Below are 17,896 nucleotides of genomic sequence, written 5' to 3'. Positions count from 1 at the left end.
TGTAACAGTGAGGTTTCGTAAAGCGAACGTTCGAAAAGCGGGGGACACCTGTACCAAATTGTAGAGTCCTTGAAAGTCAGTCTATAGGTTGTGGAATCAGTTCTGGAGAGTGAAGTTATTCACACTGATTCAGGAGACTGACAATTGTAGGGTAATAATTGTTCCTGAACCTGGTGGTGTGGGACCTAAGACTCCTGTACCTCCTTCCCAATGGTAGTACTGGGAAGAGAGCATGGACTGATGGTGGGAGTCGTTGATGGTAGATGCTGTTTTCCTGCGGTAGCACTCCTTGTAGATGTACTTAATGATGGACTTGAGATATTTTAGCACTTAAAGTATGGACTTGAGCAAAATATTGTGCAAGTAGTATTTGGTGAGACTGTTCTGAGAATATGATATTAATGAGTTTTGAAAGTGATCATAAAACAAGTATATTATTTTCAGAAGATCAAGTAATTAAGTCAATATTTAGTGCATCAAAGATTTAGAAAAATAAACTAGTTTTAATATTAATTATGGTTATATGCCGTACAACAAACTTATGTTATATGTCAATGATTTAGATGACCAAATTGGTGGCTTTGAGGCAGATAGTTTGAAGAAAGCAGGGAGGCTACAGGAGGACTTGGACAGATTAGGAGAATGGGCAAAGAAATGGCAGATGGAATAGTGTCAGGAAATGTATGGTCAAGCACTTTGGTAAAAGGAATAAAAGTGTAGACTATTTTCTAAAAGGGGATAAAATTGAAAAATCTGAGTTGCAAAGGAACTTGGGAGTCCTCATGCAGGATTCCCTGAAGGTTAACTTGCAGGCTGAGTCAGTGGTGAGGAAAGCAAACACAAGGTTAGCATTCATTTTGAGAGGACTAGAATATAAAAACAAGAATGTAATGCTGAGGCTTTATAAGACACTGGTGAGGCCTCATTTGGAGTATTGTGAACAGTTTTGTGCCCCTTACCTAAGAAAGGATATGCTGTCATTGGAGAATGTTCAAACTATGATTCCGGGACTAGAAGGGTTATCACATGAGGAGCGTTTGATGGCTCTGGGCCTTGACTCACTGGAATTTAGAAGAATGAGGGGGCATTTCTTTGTAACCTATCAAATGTTGAAAGGCCTAAATAGAGTGGATGTGGAGAGGATGTTTCCTACAGTGGAGGAGCCTAGGACCAGAAGCCACAACCTCAGAATAGAGGGACATCTATTTAGAAGGGAGATGAGGAGGAATTTCTTTTGTTAGAGGGTGGTGAATCTGTGGGAATTTATTGCTACAGGTGTCTGTGGAGGCCACGTCCTTGGGTGTATTTAGAGCACAGGTTGATAGCTTCTTGATTAGTCAGGGCATGAAAAGTTATGGGGAGAAGGCAGGTGAGTGCGGTTGAGAGAGAAATGGATCAATCATGACGAAATGGCAGAGTAGACTGAAAGGACCAAATGGGTCCTGATTCTGCTATTCTGTCTTATGGTCTTATGCTGCCTGACCTGCTGAGTTCCTCAGGTATTTTGTGCATGTTGCTGTTCAGCATCTGCATGAATCTCTTCTGTTCAATATAGATTCGACAGTTCAGTCAAATAGCTCAGGCTTTTAACTTGGTGTTGCGTTCAGCATTAATCTCCTTATTTAAACTGTCAGAACTGAATTCTCTGCAAGTCACGGGGCTGCGAGTTGGCAGTGTGGTACAACTGGTAGTGTTGTGTAGCCTGCTGATTGGCACAGCTGATGCTTCCTCACAGCTTCAGTGACTTAGGTTCATTCCTGATATCTGATACTGTCTGTGTGCAGTTTTCATGTTCTCTTTGCTACCGCATGGGGTTCTTCCTCCTGGTGCTCTGCTTGTGCCTCCCCAGCCACCTCCCGCATGTCACATATTGGTTGTCCTTCGTATCCAACAATGACAGTCGTGAGAAGTTTATAAAGTGGAAAGGTCTTTGCACTGCGGCAGTTCCACTCTCGATCTGAGGAGTCTGGGTCCAGTTGTACAAGTAGTCGGCATAACTGGGGTCTTCCTCGGTTGCAGTGGATGGCTATGACTTTTATTTATTTCTTTATCTGTCTGTCTAAAGGTTCAAAGGTTCATTTTATTGTCAAAGTATGCACGTACGATGCAACTCTGATATTTGTCTATTTCCGGATAGACATGAAATACGAAAAGACCATGGGTGTTGAGAAAGAAAAGACATCAACTCCTTCCCCCGGGCATGAAAAAAAAAACGAAACAAAACTCGCAGACCCCAAAAATCCCCCTCTCCCACAGCAAAATAAAACGACAATCACAGTCACTGATCCCCTCGCTCGCAGAAAACAAACAGCAACAGTGGCACCAAACCCCCAACTCCCCCCACATACAAAAAAACTAACAGATCACCAACCCACCAATCATCCACAGGAAAGAAAACATCAAAAAAAAACTGAAGGAAACCAATATAAAATACAGTCCAATAATCATATAAATCTCAGAATATTGGAAGCATCTTTTTGTCTGCATACGAGGAGAGCAGCTACACAAACTCAGTCCTTCCACAAAGAGTTACTGCCAACCTGGGTCCAAAGACCGCCAATCCAGGGCCCAACGTGCCATTCCGGCTGTTGACCTTCGCCATTGGGAGCCATCACTGACCTCTCCACATTCACCTCGGTGCTTCAGTCTTCCTTGCCACTTCAAGATAGAGTTGTTCATGACTCTGCATCTCATCTGTGGTCTTTTCCATGAGTCAGCTCCTGTTTGTGGTCCTTTTCGGGTTCTCCTCTCCAATCTTCATGAGGCAGCTCTCTGGACACAGCGCTGGATCCTTCAATCGAGATCCAAACTGTACGTCACAGGCCCCAACAGTTTCTGTAACACAAACAAGATGAAAAGAAGAACTAGAAGGTGTAGAAAAAGTGAAGCAGTTGGAGAGATTTGCTATCTGAAAGATGATGCACGAGGAATCATTATTTGCTGGCGCCATCGTGACCAGAAGATTGAGATACAGTGCAGGATAGGCCCTTTGAGCTGTGCCGCCCAGCAACCCCCAATTTAACCCTAGCCTAATCAAGGGGCATTTTACAATGGCCAATTAACATATCAACCAATACATCTTTGGACTATGGGAGGCAACCGATGGAAACCCACACAGTCACAGCCTTGTCGTGCCCTTCGCTCTTCACGAACCTATGTAGAACTGTTTTCCTGTCCGTTAGATCTCACTGTTGATCTCATCCGCCTTGTCTGCTGGAGTTGACTCTGCGTGCTAGGACAGGCATGTCTGCCACGTATCACATATTGGTCCATAGAATGGAATGCAAACTGCTCCTCGAATAGGGTTGGGATAGGAGAATGTGAAGAGTAATTGATGAACATGTGAAAGAGAAGGTACAAGAAACAAAATTTGGGGATGTGTGGGGGGGGTGGGGAATTACACTGAGAGCTAGCATGGTTTCACATGCAAAATGGTCTCCTATTGTCTTAAGAAAAATGAGATGCAAGACAATCAGTAAGTTCACCCATTGGAAATGATGCTGGTACCTGACTGGAAAGTGCACATAGTGATTTTCTTTTTAAAGAAAAATGTATTTTAATTGTAGAACCCAGCTGCACAGGTTAAAATCTAAAAGATCTCATGTAAAAGCATAGTTTTACACTGACTGGGGAACAGTGTATTTTTGCTTACAGTACTGTGCACATATACCTATATAGTTAGGGTGCCTAAGACTTTTGCAGGGTATTGTAGTAATTTTATGTATTGCACTATACTACTGCTGCAAAAAACAAATTTCATGGCATATGTTAGTGATGATGAAGCTGATTCTGATATGGGTCTCTATTGTGGACTGAGAGTGGGAAGGGGGCAGGGAGAGGGGAATCATGGTTGGGAGAAAGGGAAAGGGAGAGGGGAGGGAGCAGGAAGCACCAGAGAGACATTCTGTAATGATTAGTAAACCAATTGCTTGGAATCAAATGACCTTGCATGGTGTCTCAGAGCTGGGTGTGTCTGCACCCGCATCCCTCCCCTGCCCCTGGCACTCCTTCTTTGCCACCTGTCCCACGGTGCGCCACCCTCGCCATTCTCAAAATCCTTTGCTCCCACCATATTTACGAACTTGCTCTCCACTCCACGTTGCCAAATACAAAACTGTGTAAAGGTCTTGGGCACTCTAGCTATATATATGTGCCTAAGACTTTTGCATAGTACTGTATGTACAGGCTCAAAAAAAGCTGAAGCTTTGTTTTACTGTGTATTAGATTTTGTTGAATGACATTTCAAGATAACAATGGTGCTCATGATATAATAAACATTTTCTGAAGTAGGCTTTTGAACAGCTGGAAGTAGTATCTTGGCATTTAGTCGAGCAAAACAAATAATTTCAGTTTAGCTTATATTACCATCACTTTCGTGCTTCTATTCTTCTGATGATTCTGCCAGTTAATAAATATTATTTTTGTGCTCTTCATCTGTTAAATGAAGGTGGCAAAGGTTTAGGACAACTAGTTTATGTTTTGAGAGTGTAACTGACAAGCACTTTGGGGCTTGATAGGACGACATTGTGTAACTTCTCAAATAAAGAATTTCACAAAAAAATGTTGTTTGAAGTGTAATGTTGAAACTTAGTAATCCCCCAAAAGGAATGTTGTAACCAGCATATAAAAGCTGATACTTGCTGTCTGTTTCCTAATTGTGTATAATGTGGTGTTTCAGTGATGCAATATTTAATTCAATAACCAGTCATGTTGAATGTCTGGACTTCAGGATGTAGTCTGCAGGTTGCTTAGAGAATTGAACAACAATTGATTTAGGGTCTATGCACCTTTCTAGCAAGTAAAAATTAGCAGCACTCCTATCTGTTTTTAAGTGGCTTTTGTACGTTTTCCGTTGAAATTAAAATAGTGGATTTCTACCATTGCAGCTTTATCAGATCAAAGATTTAAATACTTTATAACATTGTAGTTTTCTTATTTTACATGTATGCTTGAATTTTAAGATGCTGGCTCTGGAGTTTTTACAAGATGCAATATGTCATTGTCAAGCACAGTGGTATTCAACAGATATTTATTTCCCAGTTTTTATTATTATTCAGTCATTTCCAGAGAAAGAGAAGCAGCAGCATGTGCTGGCTAATATTATACTGATTTTCAAAAGCAGAGACCGCAGTGCTGCTAGTCCCCTAACGGCTGACCTGCCAGCATCCGACCTACCTACCTATGGATCTGCTGACCACCTTTATCAATGTGTTGATTGACCTAGCCACCTTCATCTTGACTGTTGATTGCTGATCTTCACTTCAGGACCTTCAGGACCAAAACCCATCTCTCTTCCCTGAGTATATCCCAGTCCAATTACTCTTTATAAACATGAGAAAATCTGCAGGTGCTGGAAATCCAAAGCCACACATACAAAATGCTGGAGGAATGCAACAGACTAGCAAGGCAGCATCTACGGAAAAGAGTACACAGTTGACATTTTAGGCCGAGACATGCAAAAAATGAAAAACTTACATAGATATCACATCTGTAAGAAACACTACAAAGTACTTAGCTTTCTTTTGGAAACCATAAACGGCCTTTCAGGCATGGGAAAGAGATAATGACATTTCACAAGGTCCTGATGAAGGGTCTTGGCTCGAAACATTGACTATTTACACTTTTACATAGATGCTGCCTGGCCTGCTGAGTTCCTACATTTTGTGGGCAATTGCTCTTTATCCTTTCCAGTTTGCATCCCCTTGTAATCCTTTCAGTTAGCTTGACTGAGTCCTCCCACTGCCTCCAGCACTTTCTCAAATGTCATTGCCTCTTTCCCATGCCTAAAAGGCTGCTTGTACTTTCCAAAAAAGCCAAGTACTGTGTGATATTTCTTGCAGATGTGATACCGATGTAAGATTTTTATTTTTTACAACATCACACTACCCAGGGGAAGATCCAGTAAAGTAACCGAGGTCAGTTATATATTAACATGATTTCAGGTGTGCAATAAGGCATTAGTGACAGTTATCAGTATACAGCTTTCAGTGATGTAATTCTGTCTTTGCCACATGCACTTAAAGAAATTTATTTATTTACTTATTTAGAGGTACAGTGCGGAACAGGTCCTTCCGGCCCATCGACCTACATCACCCAGCAACCCACCTATTTAACACTAGCCTAATCATGGGACAATTTACAATGACTAAGTAACCTACTAACCAGTATGTCTTTGAACTGTGGGGGAAAAGCTGGAGCACCCAGAGGAAGCCCATGCGTACATGGGAAGAACGTATAAACTTTCCTACAGAGAACATTATTTGTCCTCTGTAAGTAATAGATAACGGGTCCGCAGAAGCAATATAGCAGAGAGGAAAGAAAAGGGAAGGAATGTGACCTCTTTAAATTCCAAACCTGAATACAACTTTCACGACACTCCAAACGTTTAGATGGGGAACATGGACTTTAAAATGTTTTAATAAAGTCATTATAAGAATAGAGATTCCTATTTGTAGAATGGAAGTACCAATTATGATCTGGTTCTGAACACTTGAATGGTCTAGTATTGGAGTGCATTGGGCTTGACGACAACAGCAGTGTGGAAGTTCTGAATGTCCTTCACATTCGCTTTTATAAGTCGATCTTTATTGTTATTGAGGTAAAGGCCGAAGATTCTGCTGGCTTTAATCACTGGTCACTTATCTCTATTAGTAATTAAAAAAATGGATCAGAGTTTCTTTTGTTAAGTTGCCTATTTGCAGACTGAAGTCTGTAACTTCAGAAGAGTGATTGTTCTTCCCTAATTACATGCGCTAAATGTGCATTTTTGTTGTGCCAGCAATATTGGCTCTGTTTCTGAAATTCAGTTCCCTCAACATAATGGAACAAATTTGAGAAATGGGGTACAGTATTCCTGTACTGAATCAGTATTGATTTCTCCCCTTTAGACTTTTATTTCACTGATTCTTTCAACAATTTTGTGTAACTTTCAGTGATATTTTTAAAATCTTAAATCTATAAAACCATCTCAAGTCCTCCTTTTGAAAAGCTAGTCAGTTGATACTATGAACAGTGTTTGCTGTTTTAGTAGATAATGTGGTTAATATGTGTAGCCGAAATATGTTGGAACTCTATAAAACCCTGGTTAGACCCACACTTGAGGTGTTCAGTTCTGATCGCTTCAGTATAGGAAGGATGTGGAAGCTTAAGAGAGGGTGCAGGGGAAATTTACCACAATGCTATCTGGATTGGAGAGCATGTCTGATGAGGTTACGTTGAGCATACTAGGGCTATTCTCTTTGGAGCAAATGAGGTTGAGGAGTGACTTGACAGGGTCGTACAAGATGATAAGAAACATAGATAGAATGGACAGGCGGAGGCTTTTTCACAGGGTGGAAATGGCTATTTCAAGCAGGCACAATTTTAAGGTTAATGGAAGAACATATAGGGTGTATGACAGAGGTAGGTTTATACATTGTAGGTGGTAGGTGTGTGGAACATTCTGCCAAGAGTGGTGGTAGAGGCAGATGCAATAGGGACATTTAAGAGAGTCTTAGATAGGCACATGATGAAATAAAAATGGAGGACTATGTGAGAGGGAAGGGTTAGGTTGACCTTAAAGTAGGTTAAAAGGTCGGCACAAGATCGTGGGCCTAAGGGCCTGTTCTGTGCTATAATATTCTATGTTGTTGGTATATTTATATTAAAGTGGCTTGCACATCAGTTAACTTCATTGGTGATGCAAGTATCACTGGGAATCCAGGATTACATGGATTGCTAACATCAGTATGACATCCTGCAGCTGAAATAAGTAGTACATGATGAAACGTTTTCATTCTATTGCCAACCATTAGTGGTGAGTACAGTTAGTCTACTTGGCGTTATGTGACTATTAGTTTAAAGAGGAAGTCTTCAATCAAAATTAGTGAGCAATAAGTTAATTTCACTGTCAGAATTTAAACTTGGAGCCCGAGTTTAATGAATATTTGTAGCGATGTGCTACACACAGTGCTAGAATAACCACACGGAGTCGGTGAGTTAGAGTTGCGATGAAAGAGATTTATTCAAACTTCGCGGCCCGCTTTAAAGCCTTCCCGTTCCCGCCCTCCCTGGGCGGGACTACTGTGGGGAATGCATATTCCCAGACCCTTTCTGCTCGCGGGATTTTCCCCCTGCTGGTAAAGATGGCCTGGCGCCCTTTTTGCTGCCGGCCCTCTGCCTGCGCGCGCTGTTTCGTGAGCCGGTTCGTGGGTGCCAGAAAGTGGGTCGCCACATATTAATATTTCTACACCAAGCCATTAAGAGGATGTTACTTCTCCTAAACCAACCTAAATCGTTTGGAGGATGTTGAGTTTTTATTCTGGCATCTTCCCCCTTCCTTTCCAGGCCTGATGAAGGGTCTCAGCTGAAAACATCGACTGTTAATTCATTTCCATAGATGCTGTCTGACCTGCTGAGTTCCTCCAGTATTTTCTATGTGTGCTTGAATTTCCAGCGTCTGCAGAATTTTTTGTGTTTATGATCTGCCAAATTTCTTATGTTTATGTTGAATTTTTAATCAGTTTATTTGGATAATTTTTGTGGGAACCCGTAGGCCACCTTCAAAGCTTCCTCATAATTAGTTTTAGTTTCAATTCTGATATTGTTGAACTTCAAGATATATTTTTGCATTGAATAAACTTAATTTTTTGAAGTTGGTTTTGAGAAGCATTACCAACCATGTGATAAAAATAAACTCCTTACCTCTGTTCTAAGTGGACATCCCTCTATTCTGAGGCTGTGCCCTCTGGTCCTAGACTCCCCCACTTTAGGAAACATTCCTCTCCACATCCACTCTATCTAGGCCTTTCAATATCCAATAGGTTTCAATGAGATCCCTTCTCATTGTTCTAAACTCCAGCAAAGTACAGACCCAGAGCCATCAAACGCTTCTCATACATTAACCCTTTCATTCCTGGAATCAGTCTCGTGAACCTCCACTAGACCCTCTCCAATGCCAGTACATCTTTTCTCAGATAAGGGGCCCAAAACTGCTCACAATATTCCACATGTGGTCTGACCAATGCCTTATAAAGCCTCAGCATTACATCCTTGCTCTTCTATTCTCTTATACGGCTGCTCTTACATTGGAGGCTGTCAACTGTAAATGCCAAATCTATATTCTCTGTGAAGCTCAATATATTACATTGCTAATCTAGATAGGGAAGGGAAACATTTAACTCTTCAAACTTTGACAGATTTCTATAAACGTACACTGGAGATTATCGTGACTGGTTGCGTCACATCACGGCCTGGTATAGAAACACCAATGCCCAGGAATGGAAAAGGTTACAAAAACATCACAGGCAAAGCCCTCCCTACCATTTTAGCACATCTACAAGGAGTGCTGCCACAGGAAAGCAGCATCCGTCATCCAGGAGCCCCACCATCCAGGCCATGCTCTCTTCTCGCTACTGCCATTGGGAAGGAGGTCCCACACCACCAAGTTCAGGAACAGTTATTACCCTACAACCATCAGGCTCTTGAACCATCATGGATAACTTCACTTACCTCAACAATGAACTGATTCCACAACCTGTAGACTCACTTTCAAGGATTCTACAACTCGTGTTATCGGTATTTACTTTTTTGTTATTTGTACAATCTGTCTTTTCCACATTGTTTTTTTCTCAGTCTTTGTTATTTATAGTTTCCAATACATTCTATTGTATTTGTTTATTTGTAAATGCCTGCAAGGAAATGAATTTCAAGGTAGCATAGGGTGAGGTATATATACTTTGATGATAAATTTACTTTGAACTTTGATAGAATTTGCTTCATTCTGCGGTGTTGGATTGTTTAACTTATGGGTAGTGATATCTACCAAAATCGGTTTCTTTACTTGTATTTGTAATTGGCATAATTGTACAGATCTTATTTGTGATGCCTGTGGTATATGATTGTATATTTTCTCATTACAGGTGGCTTGAAGTTCAGATTATTAACCTGACAAGCACTCAGTACTGGGTTGTATACCTCAAGCTTTTACAGGAGGCAATCTGGCCTGGAGGAACTTTACCAAAATGGCCAAAGCCTGCTAGAACTCAAGAGCAGAAAATCCAGACCCAGGAACTGGCCTTACAATGCCTGATGAAGATGCTACCAGGTTAGTATAATTTTATTTTTAATTACTGAAAGAGTAGATTGCTGCCTCACATTAAGAATCAGTTTCTCATGCTGAATATGTGGCTGAGAAGAGGCAATAACATGTCCTCAGGCAAAATTGAATATGCTTGTTAAGGTGAAAGGAAAGATTACTGCAAGAGTCAGCAATGTTTGATTATTGAAAAGATAAAAATGCATCTGCTGAAGAACCATAATATGTTGTAACTTCAATCTCCCTAACTAAATAACAGGATGAAAATGTACTATTTTCTAAATCAATACCACATATCATTTTCATAGCGACCGGTTCCAGGGACCACTCAGGAGGAACTAGTTTTAGCTAATCTTCAGATTCAGATTAGTTCATTGCCATATATACCAGGGTGCAATGAAAAGCCATGACCAGTGCTAACACCCTGTGGAACCCCTAACATGGCGGTAAATTCTGAAGCGAAAACTTAAAACCTTTCAGCAGAGTACACAAAAGTTAATGAACGTAAAACTGCATGTTCTGGAAATCTGAAATAAAAATATAAATACTGGAAATATTTAGCAAACAGAAAGCATCAGTGAAAGAGTCTGTTTTAAAGGTTGGAGAATCTTCATCAAAAGCGTTGAAGGCTTATTGAGGATGCAAAGATTTACCAGGCTGCGGCCCGGATTGGAGAGCATGTCTGACGAGGAAAGATCGAGCGAGCTCGGGCTTTTCCCTTTGGAACAAAGGAGGATGAGAGGTGACTTGATGGAGGTGTATAAGAGACATTGACAGAGTAGAAATAGGGTAGAAATAGCTAATACGAAAAGACATTGGACCATCAGGCCATACGCCTCCTCGCGGCTTACAAGCAGAAACTGAAGCGGGAGGTCACGGTGTCAAAAGTAGTGTCGCGTTGGACGGAGGAAACGGATGAGGTCCTCCGTGACTGCTTTGAATCGGTGGACTGGTTAGTATTCAAGGACTCGGCAGCTAACCTCGATGAATATGCCTCAGCTGTCACGGACTTTATTTGGAAATGTGTCTCGCAAGACAATCCGGGTATTCCCTAACCGGAAACCTTGGATGAATTATGAGGCCAAGTCCCTTTTAAAGGCTAGAGCTGCAGCTTTTAGGTCTGGAGATACCAGTCGCTACATAGAATCCAGGCGTGAACTCCGGAAAGCCATTAAGGGGCCAAGAGGCAATATCGAGCCAAGTTGGAAACCCAGGCTAACCAAAGGGATGCCAGTAGACTATGGCAGAGTCTAAATGAGATCACTGGGCACAAAGAAAAGGCTGGGAATATCAATAACTGTGGCGCTTCTCTTCCTGACAAACTTAACGTATTTTACGCAAGATTCGAACAGAAGAGGAGCGTCCCGCTCCCTCCGGATGAACCGGACCTGGTGGCATCGAGATTCATCGTCACTGAGGAGGACGTTAGAAGGGCCTTCCTGAAGATAAATCCAAGGAAGGCGACGGGCCCAGATGGCGTCCCAGGACGGGTCTCCGGGCCTGTGCAAGCGAGCTAGCTGGAGTGTTTGCTGACGTCTTCAACTTCTCCTTGCTTCAGTCTAAGATCCCCTCGTGTTTTAAGAAGGCAACGATAATCCCGGTGCCGAAGAAGAGCAAGGTGGCATGCCTGAATGACTGTCGACCTGTGGCTCTGACATCAATTGCTATGAAGTGCTTCGAGAGATTGGTTATGGTACACATCAACCACAGCCTACCGGTCAACCTCGATGCTTTGCAATTAGCCTACTGGAGCAACAGGTCAACGGCAGATGCCATCTCTCTGGCCCTACATTCCTCCTTAGAACACCTGGAGAATAAAGACGCATACGTAAGGCTCCTTTTCATTGACTACAGCTCTGTCTTTAACACCATCATTCCAAATAAACTGATTCCTAAGCTCCAGAACCTAGGCCTCAGCACTCAGATCTGCAGCTGGATCTACAACTTCCTCACAGACAGGACCCAGGCTGTAAAAATAGGGGACAAGCTCTCCTCTACAATCACTCTGAGCACCGGTACCCCACAAGGCTGTGTACTCAGCCCCCTGCTGTACTCACTGTACACCCATGATTGTGTAGCCAAGTTTCCATCAAACTCAGTATATAAGTTTGCTGATGACACCACAATTGTAGGCTGTATCTCGGGTAATGATGAGTTTGAGTACAGAGAGGAAATTAAGAACCTGGTGGCATAGTGCGAAGACAATAACTTATCCCTCAAGGTCAGCAAGAGGAAGGAATTGGTTGTTGACTTCAGAAGGAGTAGTGGACCGCACGACCCAATTTACATCGGTGGTGCGCAAGTGGAACAGGTCAAAAGCTTTAAGTTCCTCAGGGTCAATATCACAAATGACCTGACTTGGTCCAACCAAGCAGAGTTCACTGCCAAGAAGGCCCACCAGCGCCTTTACTTCCTGAGAAAACTGAAGAAATTTGGCCTGTCCCCTAAAATCCTCACTAATTTGTATAGCTGCACCGTAGAAAGCATTCTTCTAGGGTGCAACACAACCTGGTATGGAAGTTGTCCTGTCCAAGACAGAAAGAAGCTGCAGAAGATCGTGAACACAGCACAGCACATCACACAAACCAATCTTCCGTCCTTGGACTCACTTTACACCGCACACTGTCGGAGCAGTGCTGCCAGGATAATCAAGGACACGACCCACCCAGCCAACACACTTTTCGTCCCTCTTCCCTCCGGGAGAAGGCTCAGGAGCTTGAAGACTCGTACGGCCAGATTTGGGAACAGCTTCTTTCCAACTGTGATAAGACTGCTGAACAGATCCTGACCCGGATCTGGGCCGTATCCTCCAAATATCCGGACCTGCCTCTCGTTTTTTTGCATTACCTTACTTTCCATTTTTCTATTTTCTATTTATGATTTATAATTTAAATTTTTAATATTTACTAATTTTTACTATTTTTAATATTTAATATTTGTAATCCAGGGAGTGGGAAGTGCAGAATCAAATATCGCTATGACGATTGTACCAATTGTTTGGCGACAATAAAGTATAAAGTATGCTTTTAAAGTATTTGGAGGAAAGTACAGAGGGGACTGTCAGAGGTAGATTTTTTACACAGAGATTGGTGGGTGCTTGCAATACACTGCCAGGGGTGGTGGTAGAGGCAGGGACATGAGAGACATTTAAGAGACTCTTAGATAGTCACATGGATGACAGAAAATTGGAGGGTTATGTGGAAGGGAACAGTTTGATAGATTTTGGAGTAGGTTGAAAGGTCGACACAACATTGTGGCTCCAAGGGTCTGTACTATGCTGTAATGCTCTCGCTTTACACTTATAACTGTGAGGCTAAGCAGATCTCAAATGCCATATTCAGGTTTGCTGATGATATTACTGTCGTAGGCTGAATCAACGGTGGTGATTAAACAGAATAAAGTGGGAGATTGAAAATCTGGCTGAGTGGTGTCATAACAACAACCTCTCATTCAATGTCAGCATGACCAAGGAACTGATTGTAGACTTCAGGAAAAGGAAACTAAAGGTCCACAAGACAGTTCTTATCAGTGAATTAGAAGTGTAAAGGGTTAACAACTTTAAATTTCTAGGTGTTATTATTTCAGATGCCTTGAACAGAAAATCATACAAAAGGTAGTGGATACGGCCCAGTCCATCACAGGTAAAGCCCTCCCCACCACTGGGCACATCTACATGAAACGCTGTCGCAGGAAAGCAGCATCCATCATCAGGAACCCCACCACCCAGAACATGCTCTCTTCTCGCTACTGCCATCAGGAAGAAGGCACAAGAGCCTCAAGACTCCCACTGCCAGGTTCAGGAACAGTTATTATCTCTTAACCATCAGGCTCTTGAACAAAAGGGGATAACTACACTCACTTGCCCATCCATTGAGATGTTCCTACAGCCAACGGACTCACTTCCAAAGAGTCTTCATCTTATGTTCTCGATGTTATTTATTTATTTATTTATTTATTTATTATTATTGTTTCTTCTTTTTGCACTTACACAGTTTGTTGTCTTATGCACACTGGTTTAAGGCCCTAGTAGGGCAGTCTTTCATTGATCCTGTTATAGTTATTATGCTATAGATTTGATATGTCCACAAGAAAATGAATCTCACGGTTGTATATGGTGACATATATGAACTTCGATAGTAAAATTTACTTTCTTTTCAAATCTTTTTATTGTTATATTATACAAAAGAAATAACATGAGTACATTGAAGTAACAACACTTACAATGTCTCAAAAAAGACATTATCTTAAAGATTGAAAAAAAAATCTGTGATAACAAAAAAAACCTACTAAGCAGTAAAATTTACTTTGAAATTTGTTCTATTTTCTAAATCTGGGCAGTAGATATCAGAGCCAATGAGAGTCTTTCCTTCTCAGTTCTACAATTTGAAATGTTTACCATGTTTCGCCTTCCTCCTATGGGCAGATGCTTCCTATCTGTCCAAGTTCAATAATCATTTTGATTCCTAATAATAGTTTTACCTCGAAGTTTAGGTACATACATGTGCCATTCTATAACAAGTAGAAAATCTGGGAGGATGAATCTTACAGCCAGTGTGCCCGTTCCAGCTCTGTAAACAAGATATTATGGTGGGCCAGTGGGCCAGTGTTTGGCAGTGATAGATCTGTGCCCTCGGTACAGTTCCCAGCTGAACCTGGATCTGGATAGGGGGTGTGGAAAAGCAGACTTATGTACAACACCTGTCTGGGTCTCTCACCTTTTGACTCCTGATTCCAGGTGGGCTCCATGCATCCAAGTGGACTGTGAAGGGTAATGGGGAATCAAATGACAGGCAGTTGGGAGGTGAGCAGCCAGATAGGACAGAAGCAAGATGTAGTTTTGTATCTTAGGTTGAAAGGAGTAATGACCCAAGGGTCTTGAAGTATCTTTTGGTTAATGACCAAGAAGGATTTGATTAACCTTTTTACTCAGCCACTGTGACCCCAGAGCCATGCTGGACGCAGGGCCAGTGGAACACTCATTTGCTCAAGTTGTACTTTGTAGCATGTCTATCCAATTGAAATTTTCCAAATCTGAATGTTGAAACATTTTTCCTTAATCTAAATGAAACCATACTCAAAGGGCAAGATGGTGATTTTCATCATCGTTTTTAATATTTTCCAGATTTTCTTACAACTTTAGAAGTATTTTATTCCATTGAGTCTCTGCCAGCTTTCAGAGCTATCATGTCAGTTCCCTTTGACCTGGTGGGCAGTGTAACATTTTGCAGCACTAGTGACCTGGATTCAATTCCCGCCACTATCTGTAAGGACTTCTTACGCTTTCCCCGTGTCTGCTTGGGTTTCCTTCAGGTGCTCCGGTTTCCTCTCTCATTCCAAAGATGTACAGTTGGGGTTAGTAAGTTGTGGGCATGACATGCTGGCAGTGGCAGCATGGCAACATGTGGGCTGCCCCCAGTGCATCCCCAGACTGTGTTGGTCATTGATACATTTCACTGTGTGCTTTGATGTACATGTAAGAAACTACGCTAATCTTCATCCATTTATATCCCTGTAAGCATTCTTTCTCAAGTTCCCATCACGCTAGCCCTGATTCTCGAACCACTCACCTGCACTGGGGATAATTTGCAAAGTTTGTAAATTTACAAGGAGCATAGACAGTGTAATTTTTCCCATGGTAGGAAAGCCTAAAGAGAGCATAGTTTATTTAAGCAGCATCTTAGGGACAAACTTTTGCACACAGAAGGTGTTGATTGAGCTGCCAGAGGAAGTGGTGGAGGAGGTGCATTTACAAAGCTTAAAACGCATTTGGACTTGTACGTGGATAGGTAACGTTTAGAGCCGAGAGTCCCAACCTGCAGTCCATAGACCCCTCAGTTAACGGTAGGTTAATGGCATAAAAAAGATTGGAACCCCTGATTCAGAGGGATATGGACCAAATGCAGGCATATGGGATTAGTTTATATGGGCATCTTCATTTACATGGACAAACTGGGATGATGAACCTGTTTATATGCCTCTGTCTGTGTGTCTTGAAATTGTTTTTTATTTGAAATCCATTTTTGACAGTAGCCCATTCTTTAACTCAGTGATAATGGAATATTTGATTAACTGTAAAATACTTCAGTTTATCCACTACTTTTATGACCTGGGTAGGTTTAAATATTTGCTCAGATTGGTATCTTTATGGTCATGTTTGGCATGGGAAACTTCTGATGTAGTTGTGGAGTGTTGTTGATTAATGGTAGACTCCAAGTAAGGACATTGTTCATTAACCAAGATGCTTCAGAAATTACTCCCTCATCTGTCTCTTTCGTATATTTGATCTTATAATAATGGCGTAACAAAATATTTGCTGAAGTGTGGAGAAAACTATACATCTGGCACTGTATTAAGTATAGAGCTCTATATTTAACAGACATTGAGTGGACTTTGAGGGATGTTTCTTATAGATTGACTGTTAGATGCAGACCATTTTATTTGCCACGGGAACTCACCACTGTCCTTATAGGCGGTGTATACATTCCCCCCAGTGCTAATGCTAAGGAGGCACTCTGTGAACTGTATGGGGCTATTAGCGAACTAATAGGGTGTATGGGGTGTCAGGGAGGGGTAGCACCTCTGGTGGGGGAACATGTCGCGTCCTTTTCAGGGCGGTTAGTCCACCTTTGGTTCCCACCTGGCACTCAGCTCTCACCTGTGGCTCCCTGTAGCTGTTTGCGTGCGACAGCGGCCACACCCCGGGCAATGGCTTCGACAAGCCGGCTAAACCAGGTGAGGGTAGCCGACGGGTCTCAAACCCTCGGTGAGAGAGGGAGTTGTCTATCCCAGCATGTGAATTCAGACTCCGGCGGGTTGAGCAGACGAGACCAATGGAAGGTCCAATGGTCAAGAAGGCGGTCTCTGCAAGCGTCGTGGAACGTGTAGAGCAGGACAAGACACAGAAGGCGTCCTGGTCACCCACTGCACCTAGTCCCATCTCCAGCCGTATCGACTCTTGTCTTGCCACTGGATCCAGATGGGAATTGGGAAGAGAGAGTGAGGCTGACGCTGTGCAACTCTCCCTTACTTAAATCCAAACCACGCGCTAGTCTCGACACCATCACAATGGTGTTGAGGTCTTCATCAACATCGACAATGGACGAACATCATATCATTAGCGAACTGCAGAACGCACACCCTGATGAACTGTTTATTGTTGCCGGAGATTTTAACCACATGAACCTGAAGTCAGTGCTCCCCAAATTCCATCAGTATGTGGACTTTGCAACGTGAGGGGAGAACGTGTTGGACCTTGTTTACACAAACATTCCCAATGTGTGCCGGGCGGAGCCCCGCCCCCACCTCGGCTACTCAGACCACATCTCTGTGATGCCGATCCCAGCATACAGTCTGCTCGTCAGGCGCTCCAGACCAGTTCAGAAGCAGGTGAAAACCTGGCCAGTAGGAGCCATCTCTGCTCTTCAAGACTGCTTTGAGCACACTGACTGGCACATGTTCGGGGAGGCTGCAACCAATGGCAACTCTACCAACTTAGAAGAGTACACGGCATCAGTGACGAACTACACCAGCAAGTGCATCGATGACCTCACTGTGGCCAAGACCATCACTACACGTGCTAACCAGAAGCCATGGATGACTGCGGAGGTGCATGCGCTGCTGAGGACCCGTGACTCCGCCTTCAGAGCAGGCGACAAGGCAGCCCTAACAACAGTGAGGGCCAAGCTGTCCCGGGCCATCAGAGAGGCAAAGCGTGCACACATCCAGCGAACCCACAGCCACTTCCAGGACAACGGCGACACGCGGCGCATGTGGAAGGGCAATCAGGACATCACCAACTACAAGAAAACACCACTTGCCTGT

The 17,896-nt window shown here is 42.7% G+C and overlaps 1 protein-coding gene across 1 annotated transcript in view; it reads left to right on the top strand.

Annotated features, from left to right (window-relative positions):
- The window catches only part of snx19b (sorting nexin 19b), a 193,371-nt gene that overhangs the window by 134,887 nt on the left and 40,588 nt on the right, over positions 1-17,896 (top strand). The window contains exon 9 of the mRNA XM_063038470.1: positions 9,900-10,084. Within this exon, the coding sequence (XP_062894540.1) occupies positions 9,900-10,084 (185 nt within the window). The remainder of the gene's footprint in view (positions 1-9,899; positions 10,085-17,896) is intronic.

The sequence above is a fragment of the Mobula hypostoma genome, chromosome X2 (assembly GCF_963921235.1).
Source record: "Mobula hypostoma chromosome X2, sMobHyp1.1, whole genome shotgun sequence".
Classification (NCBI taxonomy): Eukaryota; Metazoa; Chordata; class Chondrichthyes; order Myliobatiformes; family Myliobatidae; genus Mobula; species Mobula hypostoma.
This window is presented reverse-complemented; position numbering and strand designations above follow the sequence as displayed.